Below are 14,543 nucleotides of genomic sequence, written 5' to 3' on the forward strand. Positions count from 1 at the left end.
ATTGGACCACGGATGAAGACGGGTATTTAATTGTTATTACTCCCCCCGATAAAACTACAACAAATGCACTCAAGACAAGTGAAGCAGGTACTGTTGCTGCCTACCTAGTTATTGCCTCGTGTTCAAATTCCATAAAGTTAAACTCGGGTCCGTTGGCTAACAGGACGATCAATACAAACCTATATTCTTAGTAGACGAGCCGACAACCACGCAAGATGAAGACGGTTTGCCTCACACAACAGAGGCCGCCGACCAGGGCCACGCCAAGACTACGGGTCGGGGCTGGTTTGAGGACATCCCCGAAACGATGACTACGCAGACAGGCGCCTTGTGGTTGCCAACATCATCGGCATCAGCAGAAGGCAAAGATGACTCAGGTAGTAGCGGCCTCGGAGGAGGTGCTATTGCGGGCATCGTCGTCAGCTGTGTTTGCTCTGTCATAGGCCTTATCGTCGGTATTTGGTTCCGATGGAGAAAGGATCGGAGGGATAGACTGAAGCGGGAACGAGAGCAACAGCATCAGACTTGGTAACGAAAGGCACCTACCATGTACTGCCGAGTACTAGGGCCTGTTGTCAGGGTGTTATGGAGTCGAGTGTACGTATGGAGGTGCTTGTTGTTGAGATTCAGTGGGCCGGACCTTTCTTGAGGTATATTTCATGTGCAGCTGCTCCAACCTCTCTGTTCTCTGTCTAAACCAGACAGTTCCTGGACAGACTCTCCATGACCTCTGGGCAGCATGCGAAATGGTTGCTTATGATGGCTGCTTATGATGGGAATCTTAGGTGGCCGGGGTTAGGGTTATGCTTGTGAGAGTCTCTCATACAAGCCGAGTTCGAAATTGATGATGCAACATGCAACCGGGCTTCAAACAAATCTCAACATCTCAACAGGATCAAACTTATATACATACCTAGGTAGGGAAGTATCCGGACAAATCTACCAGGTAATTCATTTCTTAATTACCAAGAAGTTCATTTTTTCAGGGACCAGCAACAACCAACATCGCTTTGAGCTGGAAAGGTCAACGAGGCAAACAAGAAGTTCAGAGAAAGTCTGAGTTCAAGTGAGCAACTGCTGTGCATCACCTCCACTCCACAAACACAAACACACAAAACCCTCCGACCTCAACATCACCACAACACAACTCACCTCCTACTCCCGGTTATCCATTCAAATCCCTCCAAAATGGCCCCGTCTCCATTGATCGATCCGGCACTTTTCGACCAGCTCAAGGCCAAAATCGACGAGGACACCAACATCCGCAAGGAGCTGGACCAGATCCTCGACGACCTCAACCAGGCCGTCTCGTACACCCAGGGCCTTTTGTCTAAGATCCATGCCACCCCGCGGTCCAAATGTTTGTGATTCACTTCTTACTCTCTCTGCTTGGACAATTTTGCTTACTTGTGAGTTCGAACAGATGCGACCCTCCTCCCCCAGGTCGAGCAGGGCATCAAGCAAGAGACGGAGACCATCTCGAGGCTGTCGGCCTTTGCGTCGCAGTATCCTTATTACAAGTAAGTGTGCTTGTTTCTGCGAGATGATGAGGTGGTAGGAGGAAATCAACAGAACCAAAACGGCTAACTGTTGGATAGATATAACCATAGGTGGACGCGCATGGTGCAGGACGCCATCTCGACCGTCCTTCTCTGCGCCTGGCTCGGCGGCTTGTCAACCGACTCCAACCCAGGCGAGGTCGGCCGGCTGTTGACGCTGGAGCAGATCGGGGAGGCCTTTAATGGTATGTCTAGCCAGCTAGCTATCGTTATCAACCAAAAACCCCTGATTTCCCTTCAGCCTGACTAACACTTCAAACCGAAACCAGTCCCTGTCAACCTCAAAGATCGCGACGCTTTCCACGTCACCATCGAAGAATACCTGCTGGGTCTCATCGGCGTCGTGGACGAGCTCAGCCGGCTGGCCGTCAACTCGGTGACGCTGGGTGACGCGGCCATGGCGGTGCGCATCAGCGGCTTCGTGCGCGACCTGCATGCCGGGTTCCAGGTGCTCAACCTCAAGAACGACATTTTGCGCAAGCGCGTCGACTCGGTCAAGTACGCCGTGAAAAAGGTCGAGGATGTGGTGTATGATTTGTCCTTGCGGAATCTGATCCCCGCGCATCAGGAGGGACAGGAGTAAAAGGGAAATTTGGGGAGATCGTTGCTGGTTCTTCTTGAGTTGTAGTTGACATACATCAGATGTGTCAGGTTCGACCACATGTAAGAAGGTCCTTGTAGGAGTCAATAATCGGTCTCATGTGATATGATGGAAATCGTCCCTTGCTGCTGTCTGGGTATATCTACTCCTTAAAACCACGCCGTCCGTTTCAATCCGTAAGTTCATTCCCTGCCATCAATCAACCCATAGACACCTCACCCGACCCAGTCTTAAACTTAACCACATGAAAAGTAAACACAACCACTCGCTCCAGTCCTAACCCATTATCATGTCATGACAGTTCTCCCCATCTCCCGTCATAAATAATTGACAAGAAACACGTGAAAAGAGGAAGAAAAAAAGGAAAGAGGGAAAAAAAAATTACAGGTCCATGGCCTGGGTGTCATCCCTCATCTCGTCACTAACGAGCTCCTTCTCCAACTCGTCGGCGACGAAGCTCTCGTACTCCTCAAGGCTCTTTTGGATATGCATCTTGAACTTGATGACGTCGTTGAGCATGCGCATAGTTTCGGTGTGAAGCTCCTCGCGCAGCGCGTTGGCCCGCAGTGTGAGTTGTTCATACCTGTTGAAGCCGAACGTTAGTACATCCTGTTGTTTTTCTCCGTGAATCTGGGGTTAGCGGGGACACATACTCAATATTCGTATTCATCTCCCTCTGCTCCATCAACTGCACGCTCTCCGTCAGCTGGGCCCGCATCTTTGCCAGCTCCTTTTCCATCTTTTCAATCTGCGCGTCCGACGCCAGCTTCTGCGCCGTCGTCACCTCCTTGGTGCGCTCGTACTCCTCCTCGGCGGCGCGCACGCGGTGCTCAAGCGCCTCCACCTCGTTGCGCTTGTCCTCGATGGCCTCCTTGGCCCGGTCCAGCAGGTCGTGGTCCTCCATCATGGCGTCCAGAGCCGCCTTGCGCCGCTCCGCCACCTCCTTGCGCAGCGCCAGGAACCCGTTCTTAACCTGCCCGCGCAGGTCCAGGTTGAGCACGTGCGCGGCTTGGTAGCCCGTGGTCGCGTCGGCGAGGAGGCGGTCGGAGCCCGCGTCCGCTGCTCCGGGCTGGCCCGAGGTGGATGCGGTAAAGTTGGGCGCGTGGTCGTTGACCGTGACGTGCAGCTCGTATTCGCGGCCCTTGGCGTTGACGGCGGTCGACGGAATCAGGCCGATCTGGTAGGCCAGGGTGTTGTAGCGGTCGACCATGCGCTCGAGCTCGTCAAGGCGCTGGCTGGCTTCCGCTTCGCGCTCGGCGGCCTTGCGTTTGACGGCGTCGAGGCGCTGTTGGGCCGACTCGATTGACTTCTCCAACCTTTCGCGCTCGGCCGTCATGCGGTCGATATCCTGCGTGCCGATGCCGAGCGCGTTGATGGTCTCCTTCAGCCGGCGGTGCTCGTCTTCAGCTTCTTTGAGCTCACCCTGTAGCTTCTCCAATTCCTCCTCGAGCACCTGGATGCGGCCCTCGTACTTTTCGGCCCGTTGCTGGGCGAGCGTGTTGTACTCCTCAAACTTGGCCTTGTCCTCCTCCATAATCTTAAAATGGTTGTCGAGCACGGCCGGGTCTGGGGTGGACTTTTCCAGCTCCTCCATCTCCTTGAGCAGACGGGCATTCTCGGCCTCGAGCATTTCGAGTTCCTGGATATACCGGGCGTTGGACTGCTCAAAGGCCTGCGCCATGGCCTGCACGTGAGGGGCCAGCCTCTCCTTGACTTCGTCGTCCCCAGCCTCGTCATCCATGCTGATCCAGTCCTGGTAGGCGTGGCTGAGGAAGTCGTAGATGATGTTGTCGCCCGACACGTCGACACCAGCCTCCAGACACGCGTCATCATATTGGCGCGAGGCATACATATCGAGCATCTGGGCTAGCTGCATCATCCAGTGCAAAAGACCAAGGAAGGTGCTCCAGTTCTGACCGCCCACGGCGGCGATTTGGCTCTTTGTGATGCTGCGCTCAAAGGGGTAGCGCATTTGCTTGAGCAGCGGCGGGACTTCCTGGTCAATATTCTTTTGGAAGCGATAGCTCGGGTCTATCCGGTGGTAGAGCCACTGGAACATGTAGTTGAAATCCTTCTGCGTCGGCGACTTTATAAAGTTGTCCGACAGCTTGTGGTTCATCTCCATCTCGAAGTTGTGCTTGGCCAGATACTCAATGAGCTCCTGGCCCAGGCGATTCTGGTATTGCCGGTCCTTCAGAGGGCGCGGGTCGCGCGGTACCCCCGCAGCTTGGGGCGCCTGCTGGAAAAAGCTCTGGTGGCCTCCGCCAATGGGCCCTGCGACTGTTGAAGGCCGGGCATGGTAGACGCTGGCGCGACGGTTGTCGGCGGAAGAAGCGGGTGTCTGATATGATGGCCTAAGCGCGGAACCCGGGGCTGCGATGGAGGGACGGGGGACGGATGAGAGACCGGTATCAGCAAAGTTGGGACCGATGGAGGAGCGCTGGGAGGTCCGGAACATGGGCTGGCTAGGCCGCGATGTCGGGGCGAGGGAATGACGAGGGCCGGATATGGAGCGAGCATGGCTGGATGTGCCGACGCCGATAGTGCTGGTACGCTTGATGGCCGAGGGGGGTTGAGGAATGCCCGAGTTGTAGTTGAAGGCGCCCAGGGTCTGTATCGAAGGAGATGGTCATCAGCATGGCCAACCTAGTTGGGGAGGGGAGTTGACGGCGGCGCGGGGCAGGTGGAAGAGGGGACAGGTTCGTACCTCCCTGGGCCTTCGGACACTCCAGATATTGTTTTCTTGCGACATTGTGAGTCGCAGAGAGAAAAGCAGCGATGCCGCAGCTGTGAATGATGGCGGTGATCCTGCGATGACAGACTAAAAACACCAAAACCCAACAAGTTAATAGTACGCTTTCTGTAGGCAATGTGGATGCAAGTGGATAACGTCAATGAGCCCGTCTGTGGCTCGCGCCGCAGATTCAGCTCGGATCAGCCTTGCTTGGTGCAGGTGTTGAGGTTGCGAAAAGCGACGATTCCCCAAAATGGTTGTCCAGGTAAACAAACTGCGGGGCCCTTTCCTCCCAGTTGCCAAGCGCGACACAGCGCAGGCGACGGCATGTGGGCCTGGGCTGGCTTGACCGACACGGGATGTCACGTGCAACACCAAGACAAACGCAACGCGACAGGGGGGAAGCCGTCGGCTCGTGCTTCTTGGCGGCTGCCGCAGTCGGCAACTGGGGGCATCGAGTCGCCGTCAACGTGAAGCTGGGAACCTCCAACCTCGGCTTCTCCCGGCCATCTCAAAACCCATCAAAACCCATCTCCCAACCTCGTCACCTTCGGGCTTGCGCTCTTGCGCATTCATTTCTTCGGTGTCGCATCAGATGGGTTTTGATCTATAGACATTGAATTGCTTCATTTGTCTGCACCAACACGCCCACCATGACCATCCGAGAGGACGTGGTCGCCTCGGCGGCTAACTGTGAGTGTTGTCTCCTTTCCAGTCGTGCTTCATCATCTTGTCGCAACTTACTGACCTTTTTGAATCACAGTCCTGCAGGATCCCACTGTCTCATCGACTCCGGTTGACAAGAAGATTGCCTTCCTCCAAGCCAAGAACCTGACTCAGGAGGAAATCAACGCCGCCCTCGCCCGTGCTGGCGTTGCTCCTCCTTCTCCCCAAGGCTTCCCTCCCCAAGCCCCTGCTCCGACATCACAGCCGCCGCAATACTATAGCCAGTATCCGCCGCCGCCATACTCGCCTTATGGCTGGCAACAACCGCCTCCGCCGATTCCTCGCCGCGACTGGCGCGACTGGTTCATCATGGCTACCGTGGTGAGCGGCGTGTCCTACGGCCTCTACAGCCTTGGCAAGGTGAGCCCGGATCATTAGACAAACAATTCACTTCAGTGCAACTCTAACTCAGTGTCTAGCGCTACATCTATCCTTTGATTGCGCCTCCCACCCCCGACCGCCTTGAGCAAGACAAGAAGTCGATCGACGAGCAATTCGAGAAGACCTTTGCCTTGGTGGAGCAACTGGCTAAGGACACAGATGCCCTGAAGGCCGCCGAGCAGGAGCGCACCGAGAAACTCGACAAGGCTCTGAAGGAGCTCGAGAACGTTATCCGCGACCTCGAGTCTGCCAACCGCCGCCAGGCCGACAAAGCTCAGCGCGTCCAGGACGACGTTGAGAACCTGAAATCCTCTGTCTCCCGCGGCCTCGCCAACCAGAAGGACATGACCGACGCCCGCCTGCGCGAGGTCAACGCCGAGCTCAAGAGCCTCAAGACCCTCATCACCCAGCGCATGAATCCTACCGCCACCTCCACCAGCGTTAGCAACTTCCTCCGCCCCGGCGCCTCCCCCGCCTCCACCAGCCCGTCGCCCTCACCTGCTCCTGCTGAGGGTGCTTCGACCTCCGCCACCGCCGAGACTACTACCCAGCCCAGCTACCTTTCGAACGCCGCCCCTGCTCGTCCTTCGCCCTTCGGCACCGGCATGGGCACCAAGGCTTCCATCCCCGCCTGGCAGCTCGCCATGTCCTCCCAGAATGCCGCTTCCTCTTCGACAACCCCGGCCGTGAACGGCACTACCACTGCCGCTACCAGCACGCCTGCCGCGGACACCGCTGCAACCGCCAATGGCGAGAGCAGCACCAGCACCAGCGAGCCCGCTGCCTCGGCGTCCTCGGAGACGACTGCCTGAGCAAACATGGTGAGAAAGGAAATGGCTCAGTATGGGCGTTGAGAAGTTAAATGGTTGTGGTAATTCGCTGTACTACTGTATAAGTTGAACTGGAATCGGGACATACACGGATGCACGGGTGTGTAGTACGTAGTCGTGTAAGTGGGTTTGCCTGCCGGGGTATCGTTGATCAAGGACATTGGTTGCTTCATCATCTGCGGAATGGGTTGGCGATTCGGATGGTTTAATGTAAATCTGTTTTCTCTCCCTTGTCAGTGGTTTTCTCCAAGTTGTGGCCTTGCAGCTGGTTGTCAAGATATTGTCTTCCCTAAATCGGGTTTTCAGTCGATGCTTCCACCATATGTGAGCTTCTTGCCGAGGTCCCAGAGCTATGAGTCGAGAGAATAGATTTTCATAATTGAGATATGGGAGTCGCTTGCATGTTTTAGTTGTCAATGAGTTGTCCATGTGTTGGCGGTTTCAGGGGCAATGTTGACATTCAAGTTGAATTTGAACCGAATTGTTCCGTGCCACAGCAACCGAACTCATCTGGATGTCGTACATACAACACCAAGAAACCCCAAGACCCACCTCAAAATCTTGAATCTTCACCTTCAGCTCCCCGTTTTATGAGCATTTGCTCTTCAACTCCTTGCCAACGACAACACCTCACACATGTCAGCATGTCTAGCAAAGGAAATGTTGCCAAAATAAAGACAACATAGGCATAAACCCCTTTAAAAACAATTAACATCCGCCCTCACAGTGCCTGCTGCCACCACCATCACCATGGAGCGCCATAAAGCGGCCCTCGCCGCCCTCACCACCACCATACGCTCCCTTTACCAGCGCGGCCTCCCCTACCGCATCAACCACGGGAGCACCAACTCGACGCGGCCCCGGCCGGGGGCCTCCGTCCCCACCGTTGACATCAGCAAGCTCGACCGCGTACTCGCCGTCGACCCCGCGCGGCGCGTCGCGCTGGTCGAGCCCAACGTGCCCATGGACCGGCTCGTCGAGGCCACCCTCCCCCACGGCTTGGTCCCGCCTGTGGTGATGGAGTTCCCGGGCATCACGGCCGGCGGCGGGTTCGCGGGGACCGCGGGGGAGAGCAGCTCGTTCCGTCACGGGTTTTTTGACGAGACAGTGAGGAAGGTGGAGATGGTGCTTCCGGATGGAGAGGTGGTGGAGGCGCGGAATCCGACGTATTCTCAGCCCGGAGGAGAGGCCGCCGGTGATGGGAAAGAGGATCTTTTCCGCGGCGCGGCCGGCGCGGTGGGGACGCTGGGCGTGACGACCATGCTCGAAGTCTCGCTCATGCCAGCGGCCAAGTTCGTCAAGACACAATACCGCCGCGCTGGCAGCGTGCGCGAGGCGGTCGAGCTGATCCGCCAGGCCGTCCGCGACGAATCCAACGACTACGTCGACGGGATCCTGTTTTCCAAAGACCACGGCGCTATCATCACGGGCCAACTCACCGACGAAAACCCCTCTTCTTCCTCTTCTCCTTCTTCCCCATCCCCTAAAACCCAAACCTTCAGCCACCCCTGGGACCCGTGGTTCTACCTTCACGTCCAATCCCACACCTCAACCCAGCAAACCCACACCGACTACATCCCCTTGGCCGAGTACCTCTTCCGCTACGACCGCGGCGGCTTCTGGGTCGGCGCCGCCGCCTTCGAGTACTTCCGCCCGTGCGTCCCCTTCAACCGCCTCACGCGCTGGTTCCTCGACGACTTTTTGCACACGCGCATGATGTACCGCGCGCTGCACGGGTCGGGCGAGAGCGCGCGGTTCGTCGTGCAGGACGTGGCCATGCCCTTCGCCACGACGGAAAGCTTCGTCGACTACACAACCTCGTCGCTGGGCATCTGGCCGCTGTGGCTCTGCCCGCTGCGCCGGCGCGCGCCGCCGACGTTTCACCCGCGCACGACCGTCCCGGAGTCGGTGCCAGACGGGCAGCGCGTGCCTGAGGATGAGGACATGATGCTCAATGTTGGGGTGTGGGGGTGGGGACCGGCGGACCCGGCTGAGTTTGTGGCCAAGAACCGCGAATTGGAACAAAAGGTGCGGGAGTTGGGCGGGATGAAGTGGTTGTATGCGCACACGTACTATCCTCAGGACGAGTTCTGGCCCATATACGGCGGACGGGAGTGGTACGATGCTTTGAGGGAGAAGTACAAGGCGACAACTCTGCCGACTGTGTGGGACAAGGTTCATGTCGATCCAGCAGCGGCGGGAGGGAAGGAGAGGCACTGGCTCAAGAGGATAAGGCCGCTGGGTGGGTTTTATGGGATATACAAGAGCATTCAGAGCAAGGACTACTTGCTCCATCGGCGTGCGAAATGGAAGTGGAAGGGTGAATGAAGATGTGTCATGTATGATTCCTTGGTCGGTTGGGCAAAAGCTTGGTTGGATAGAGTGTACGATTATACAACAATATGTACGACATCTACTCTAGACAGAATCTCGGAGGACAGTATCTTACATCATGATGACCGGCATCTTAGACATGAATAGACCGGATTTCCTCGACGACATGCTTCGTGAATGCTTCCTGCAGTGCGAGGCCCACGTCCGAGTCGTTAGACTGATCTGCCATCTCTTCCACACCGAATCCCTTCTCGCCGTGTGCCCAGAGACACCGACGTACAGCTCGCCAGTACCGGTCTCCGACCAGGTCTCGCAGCTGCTCCAGTGGGTTCGGGAGACCCTTTGCTTGGAAGGGTGCATTTGCCTTCACACCCAAGAGCCAGTCTCGAACATTTCTGGACTGTTCCAAGGGAACGTGTTTGGCATGGACGGTATTACCAACAAGGGGTCGGTGCCGTCCCAGGCACATCAGCTCATCCAGTTTCTGCCAGAATGCAATCTCAAGCAGCAACAAGCCGAGACTATACAAGTCATACGTCTTTTTGGAGTTTCGCTCGGTCGGCCTCTCGCGCTGAATCCCAGGCCAGCGGTAGATATCCCATGCCATGTCGGTCTCGCGGGCGGTCGTCTTGGTTCCGTCCGGCCGCGAGTACTCGAATCCGCACAAGACTGGCTTCTCAGGCTCCCACATGACCTCATCATTGCTCGAGGGGTTCATGTGGAACAAAACATTTGGACTGAACACGCCCTTGTGCAGCCAATTGATGGCGTGAAGATGCAGGATGGTATCGCACAGAGCCGAGGCCATGGCAATACGTTGTGACAGTGACGGGCGCCACCTAGGCTGGCCCAACAGGTCGCGCAAGACACAGATGCGAGTGTTGGCATCGCTGCCCGGAGGCATACGGAAGATCCAGGCAAGACGGTCTGCGCCAGAGACAGAGCGGTCGTCGAAGAAACCGACACATTCGGGAGCGCGGAGTGCGGCAGGTTTGGGATGGGCGAGCATCTCGGCCAGTGCTGCTGTGCGCAGGACAGCTTCGCGCTCGCGAGCAGAACCTGCGGGTGCGTCGGCTAGAACCTTCCACTCGATCCATACAGGAATCCAGTCTTCTTGAGTACCGTCCTGGCTGCTTGCACCATTTTTCTTGAGTCGTTTGCCTTGGAGCAACAGGCCTCGTGGACGTGGGAGGTATTCGGGGTAGTCTGCATCGCCCTCATTCCATTCGAACTCATCAAGGAGGTCGGCATCTGTGTATTGGCGCACGCTAAGATTCAGTCTGGACAGACAATCGCCGACGCTGAGCTTTCCTTGGACCAGGAGCTGAGAAAGGATGCTATCCGAGATGCGGCTCAACTTCTTGAGCCGGGTAAGCTCTTGAAGCGCCTGGTAGTGATTGTAGTCGGTCGTTGGGTCCTTGGGAGTGCCAGACGAGGTGGACATCAGGTTCGATACAGCACCAAACATGGCCTTCAAGTCTCCGATGTCATTTCGTGTCAGAAGCATCTCTCGGTACATCTTGGCAGTGATTTCATCGAGCCTCCGGGCTTGGTGACTCCGGGTGAGCTCATGAAGGCGCTCTGTCAGAGGATGGAGGTCGCTCAACAGAGCTTGAAAGGCCTCTTTGTCGATAACAATCCAGCGAACTCGGGACGGGTGAGTGACGATGTCTTTGGCATGGCGGCCGACTCTACCGAAGAAGTCTCGGATGTGGTTGGTTCCACGAAGATGCCTGCGTTCTTCTTTGGTCTCTTCATACGAGATGGCCAGGCTCGAGATGCCTTTGACAACGTCAATGTCGGAGAGCTGTGGCTCTTTGGCATCCTTTGGCTCTTTCCCGCCGTTCCTGTCTAGGGGCGACGGCAGAGGACGGACCTCGTTCCCATAGCGGGCATTGAGGTCTCGGAACTCGGAGAGGAGCCACTGGATACGGGCAAGAATAGCAACCAACTCGATGGTGTCGGTGCCCAGAGTGGTGGCTATATTTGAGCCTTGGGCCACATCGAGGAGGCCCACAGCCTTGCCCCAGGCCAGGACCCGGTTGTACTCGATGATGAGTTGCAGACGGTATTGCTCAAACTCATGGGGCATGTCAACGAGGGCGGTCAGGAACTTGAAAACTGCATTTTATATATAGTCAGTGTCATGAGCTGCAGAAGACTCCTTATCTGTACTACCCACCTCGGACGGTGCTGTCAAACACATCCCATGTCAGGGAGATGATTCCGCCTGCAACCTCCATGGTGAATGAACGAGACTTTGGGACAAGTACAAAGACAAGTCAGATGAAAATCGAGTAAATCAACAAAATCCCAAATTAGAAGTTCTGGTGTCACTGCGACTCAATATGTCGTCTCGTCTGTCGGCAAGGACGGCTTTGTGTAAAGATTGAAGCCGGGAAGTGAGATGTCGGTCCCGTCTGTCAACCCGAGTCCAGTAGTTTTATTGAGATGGAAGTTCCGCGTCGTCTCGGTCAGGCAACGACCGGGTTGAGGTCCAGTGTGCCCGGGAACAGAGAGACCCGTCATCATGAGGCTCAAGGAAGGCGCAGGACCCGACGCCCCGGTCCGTCCATGGCTCCAGCCTTGGGCATGCATGCAGCCGCATCCGCGACAGGAAGGAACATGGCGGTTTTCGTCGGAAAATAATTGGGAAGATACTCCCTCATAGACGAAAATTGTTCAGTCACATGGTAGAAAATGGGAAGTCTCGATTTTGTGGATGTGTGTTGTGGCTGTAGGTGGCTTCAGTCGAGCATGAGGGCTCACAGGATTCAAATGGTATTTTGAAATGATGCCAACAAGTTGGAAAGACGCATGAGGGCCCATCAGCCCCTGGCTCAGTGCCGGGACTGATGTCAGAGGCCTCAAACGCGCTGTAAATTAGCACGTGGAAATGATGTTTGCAGCTAGCGACAGTGGCTGATGACGTGCCGTGTGACCAAATCAGTGGCTCCGGCAGCGACTTACACTGAAGGCCCCCTCGGCAGCGGACGGCTTTCACCGCAGCGAACGCCTTCCATTTCAGGCTTCAACCACCAACAAAACATCACGCGGGAGCCTCTTTGACAAGGACCGGTCTTCCACTTCCTCACTTTTCCCACACAAACAGCAGTCAACATTGACTTCTCACACCACCAACCTGCAAATTTCCTAACACCTAAATACTCCCAATCTTCTCTTCTTTCTCTGTCCCATCTTGATTGATCTTTTCGTTTTTTTCCGACTCGACCCACCACCACTCTCAGGCACAGAACAACACAGCCTTCCAGGTGTCCTCGTTCTTGGTCTTTTGGTCGGTCGTTTCGGTCTTTCTCATTCTCACTCTCATTCACACTCACATTCTCATTTCACCTCCACTTCACAACTTCCTCACACCACCCAAAGAAATACCGACTTTTGACAACATGACGGACGTCGCGAAGTCTCCGGGTGAGCCCCACCCCGGCATTTCGGCTTCTGTCCAGCCGCCTCGCGTGCTTCGTCTCAGGCCGAAGTCGAGGTACGTCCCGGCCATTGCGGCTCCGGCTCCCGGTTCCACCAAGTCCAAGTCCGAGTCGGCTGCTCCGGCCCGCCCGGTCGCTTCGTCGACCGGCCCGTCCGTTCCGCCCAACACCTGGAAGCGTCTCATCCTCACCCTTGACGGCGGCGGCATCCGAGGCTTCTCGTCACTCATTATTCTCCGCGCCTTGATGCGCGAGATCAACCGCCTCGAGCTGGCCACCGACCCTCCTGCCCCCTCGAGCGCTCACACCCCTCGCATCCCTCGTGACTTGATCCCCGACCATGTCTACCGCGAGGGCGAGTATCTTCCCTGCCACTACTTCGACTACATCGCCGGCACCAGCCTTGGCGGCCTGGTCGCCATCATGTTGGGCATGTTTGGAATGAACGTCGAAGACGTCATCACCGAGTTCCGTCGTCAGCATGATGCAATTCTCCTTCCCATGGCCGCCACTGACGACTCTTCGGTCGCTTCCGTCATCGACCTGCCCATTGTTTACAACCGCCGCAACACGTGGCCTATCAAGCAGACGCGCGCCTTCTTTGACGCGTTTGCCCGATTCGCCGCAGCCGCCACGACTCCCCGCACCAACACCGGAACGTCGTTCTCGTCGGCTGCTTCGTCATCCTCGTCATCGGCCACTTGTGCCCCCACCACTGCAGCTCATTCATCCGCTGCCGTGTCTTCTGCCTCGCGCGCCCACTCGTCGTCTCAGGTCTCGACCGCCTCGACCGAGTTTCGCAAGGATGTCTTCAAGTGCCAGACCCTCGCATGGTGCAGCGAGGTGAAGCGTTCTCGGGGCCCGGGTAAAAACAAAACCCAAGTGCGCCCTTACGCCTTCTGCAGCTTCGCCGAGGATGAGAGCGAGGATGCTCCCTCCATTACCATCCCCGAGGTCGCCAAGGCCATTACCAACCCTTCGCGCTTCTCCTTCAAGCCCTTCCAGCTCGGCCACGGTCACTTTGTCGACGGCAGCCGCCTTGTTCGCGATCCCACCCTCGAAGTTCTCAAGGAGCTTTCTGAGCTCTTTGACGAGACCGACCTCGAGAAGTCGCCGCCCATCGACCTGCTGCTCAGCCTCGGTAGCGACGAGCAGCACTCGTGGATCTACGAGAAGCTGCGCTCTTTCCTCCCGCTGTCCTCCGCTACCCCCAACAAGGAGCAGCAGGCCGAGGAAATCCGCAACGCCAAGGACCGCGCGTACAGCCACTACCACCGCTTCGAGGTGCCCGCCATCAAGCTGGGCTGGCGTCGCAAGTCGTACCTAGAGGAGATTGAGCGCGCCACCGAGGCCTGGCTCGCCGAGCCCCAGCAGAAGGAGCTCATCATCAAGTACGCCACCATGCTCGTCGAGCGCCGCCGCTTCCGCGCCCAAACCGCGCGCTGGGAGACGTTTGCCCTGGGCGTTCGTTACGTTTGTTTCCACAAGGGATGCATCTTCGCTCCCAAGACTCCGGAGGAGACTGAGACTGCCGATGGTGAGGACCAACAGCAGCAGCAAGAGCAAAAGGACGACGAACGGGAGAGCATGGTCAAGTTGTTCACCAGTCGTGGTGACTTCTTTGAGCACCTTGATCGCCGCCACGCTCTGACCAAGATGGCAGCCCGCGGTTTGGCCGACTTTGAGACTGAGCTGGACAAGGGACGCCGCTTCGGCTGCGTCTAAGACGTTGTCTGGCCGTGAAGAGACGGATGGGGAATATCTGGGATGGGCAGATGGGTGGACATGATGAGAGTTTCCCTGCCTGATCAGGTGTTAACTCTCTGTCTCTGATGATTTTCTCTGCCTACCCGCCCCAATCCTCAGCGGTGCGCTTCAGTTCAGCCCGCATGACATGATGATGAAGATGATGATGACATTCATGATAATGAT

At 56.7% G+C, this 14,543-nt stretch overlaps 7 protein-coding genes across 7 annotated transcripts; 4 read left to right on the forward strand and 3 right to left on the reverse strand.

Moving 5' to 3' along the window:
• Positions 1 to 1,188: 1,188 nt before the first annotated feature.
• VTJ04DRAFT_6511 (uncharacterized protein) lies at positions 1,189 to 2,142 on the forward strand (the record flags this gene model as incomplete). The annotated part of the gene is made up of 4 exons (XM_069364739.1): positions 1,189 to 1,360; positions 1,424 to 1,520; positions 1,599 to 1,744; positions 1,829 to 2,142. 4 exons carry the CDS (start codon positions 1,189 to 1,191, stop codon positions 2,140 to 2,142), a joined length of 729 nt encoding a protein of 242 aa, XP_069218535.1.
• A 399-nt stretch (positions 2,143 to 2,541) lies between these two features.
• Positions 2,542 to 4,912, reverse strand: VTJ04DRAFT_6512 (uncharacterized protein; the record flags this gene model as incomplete). Its single annotated transcript, XM_069364740.1, has 3 exons — positions 2,542 to 2,743; positions 2,814 to 4,771; positions 4,868 to 4,912. 3 exons carry the CDS (start codon positions 4,910 to 4,912, stop codon positions 2,542 to 2,544), a joined length of 2,205 nt encoding a protein of 734 aa, XP_069218536.1.
• Positions 4,913 to 5,547: 635 nt separating this feature from the next.
• On the forward strand, positions 5,548 to 6,813 carry VTJ04DRAFT_6513 (uncharacterized protein; the record flags this gene model as incomplete). Its single annotated transcript, XM_069364741.1, has 3 exons — positions 5,548 to 5,587; positions 5,658 to 5,980; positions 6,040 to 6,813. The coding sequence occupies 3 exons, from the start codon at positions 5,548 to 5,550 to the stop codon at positions 6,811 to 6,813; spliced, it is 1,137 nt and encodes a 378-aa protein (XP_069218537.1).
• Positions 6,814 to 6,885: 72 nt separating this feature from the next.
• Positions 6,886 to 7,260, reverse strand: VTJ04DRAFT_6514 (uncharacterized protein; the record flags this gene model as incomplete). The annotated part of the gene is made up of 1 exon (XM_069364742.1): positions 6,886 to 7,260. One exon carries the CDS (start codon positions 7,258 to 7,260, stop codon positions 6,886 to 6,888), a length of 375 nt encoding a protein of 124 aa, XP_069218538.1.
• A 321-nt stretch (positions 7,261 to 7,581) lies between these two features.
• Positions 7,582 to 9,159, forward strand: VTJ04DRAFT_6515 (uncharacterized protein; the record flags this gene model as incomplete). The annotated part of the gene is made up of 1 exon (XM_069364743.1): positions 7,582 to 9,159. One exon carries the CDS (start codon positions 7,582 to 7,584, stop codon positions 9,157 to 9,159), a length of 1,578 nt encoding a protein of 525 aa, XP_069218539.1.
• Positions 9,160 to 9,298: 139 nt separating this feature from the next.
• On the reverse strand, positions 9,299 to 11,408 carry VTJ04DRAFT_6516 (uncharacterized protein; the record flags this gene model as incomplete). The annotated part of the gene is made up of 2 exons (XM_069364744.1): positions 9,299 to 11,286; positions 11,348 to 11,408. The coding sequence occupies 2 exons, from the start codon at positions 11,406 to 11,408 to the stop codon at positions 9,299 to 9,301; spliced, it is 2,049 nt and encodes a 682-aa protein (XP_069218540.1).
• Positions 11,409 to 12,572: 1,164 nt separating this feature from the next.
• Positions 12,573 to 14,336, forward strand: VTJ04DRAFT_6517 (uncharacterized protein; the record flags this gene model as incomplete). Its single annotated transcript, XM_069364745.1, has 1 exon — positions 12,573 to 14,336. One exon carries the CDS (start codon positions 12,573 to 12,575, stop codon positions 14,334 to 14,336), a length of 1,764 nt encoding a protein of 587 aa, XP_069218541.1.
• Positions 14,337 to 14,543: the final 207 nt, after the last annotated feature.

This window comes from Mycothermus thermophilus (assembly GCF_041956435.1).
Source record: "Mycothermus thermophilus strain CBS 625.91 unplaced genomic scaffold VTJ04scaffold_4, whole genome shotgun sequence".
Lineage (NCBI taxonomy): Eukaryota > Fungi > Ascomycota > Sordariomycetes > Sordariales > Chaetomiaceae > Mycothermus > Mycothermus thermophilus.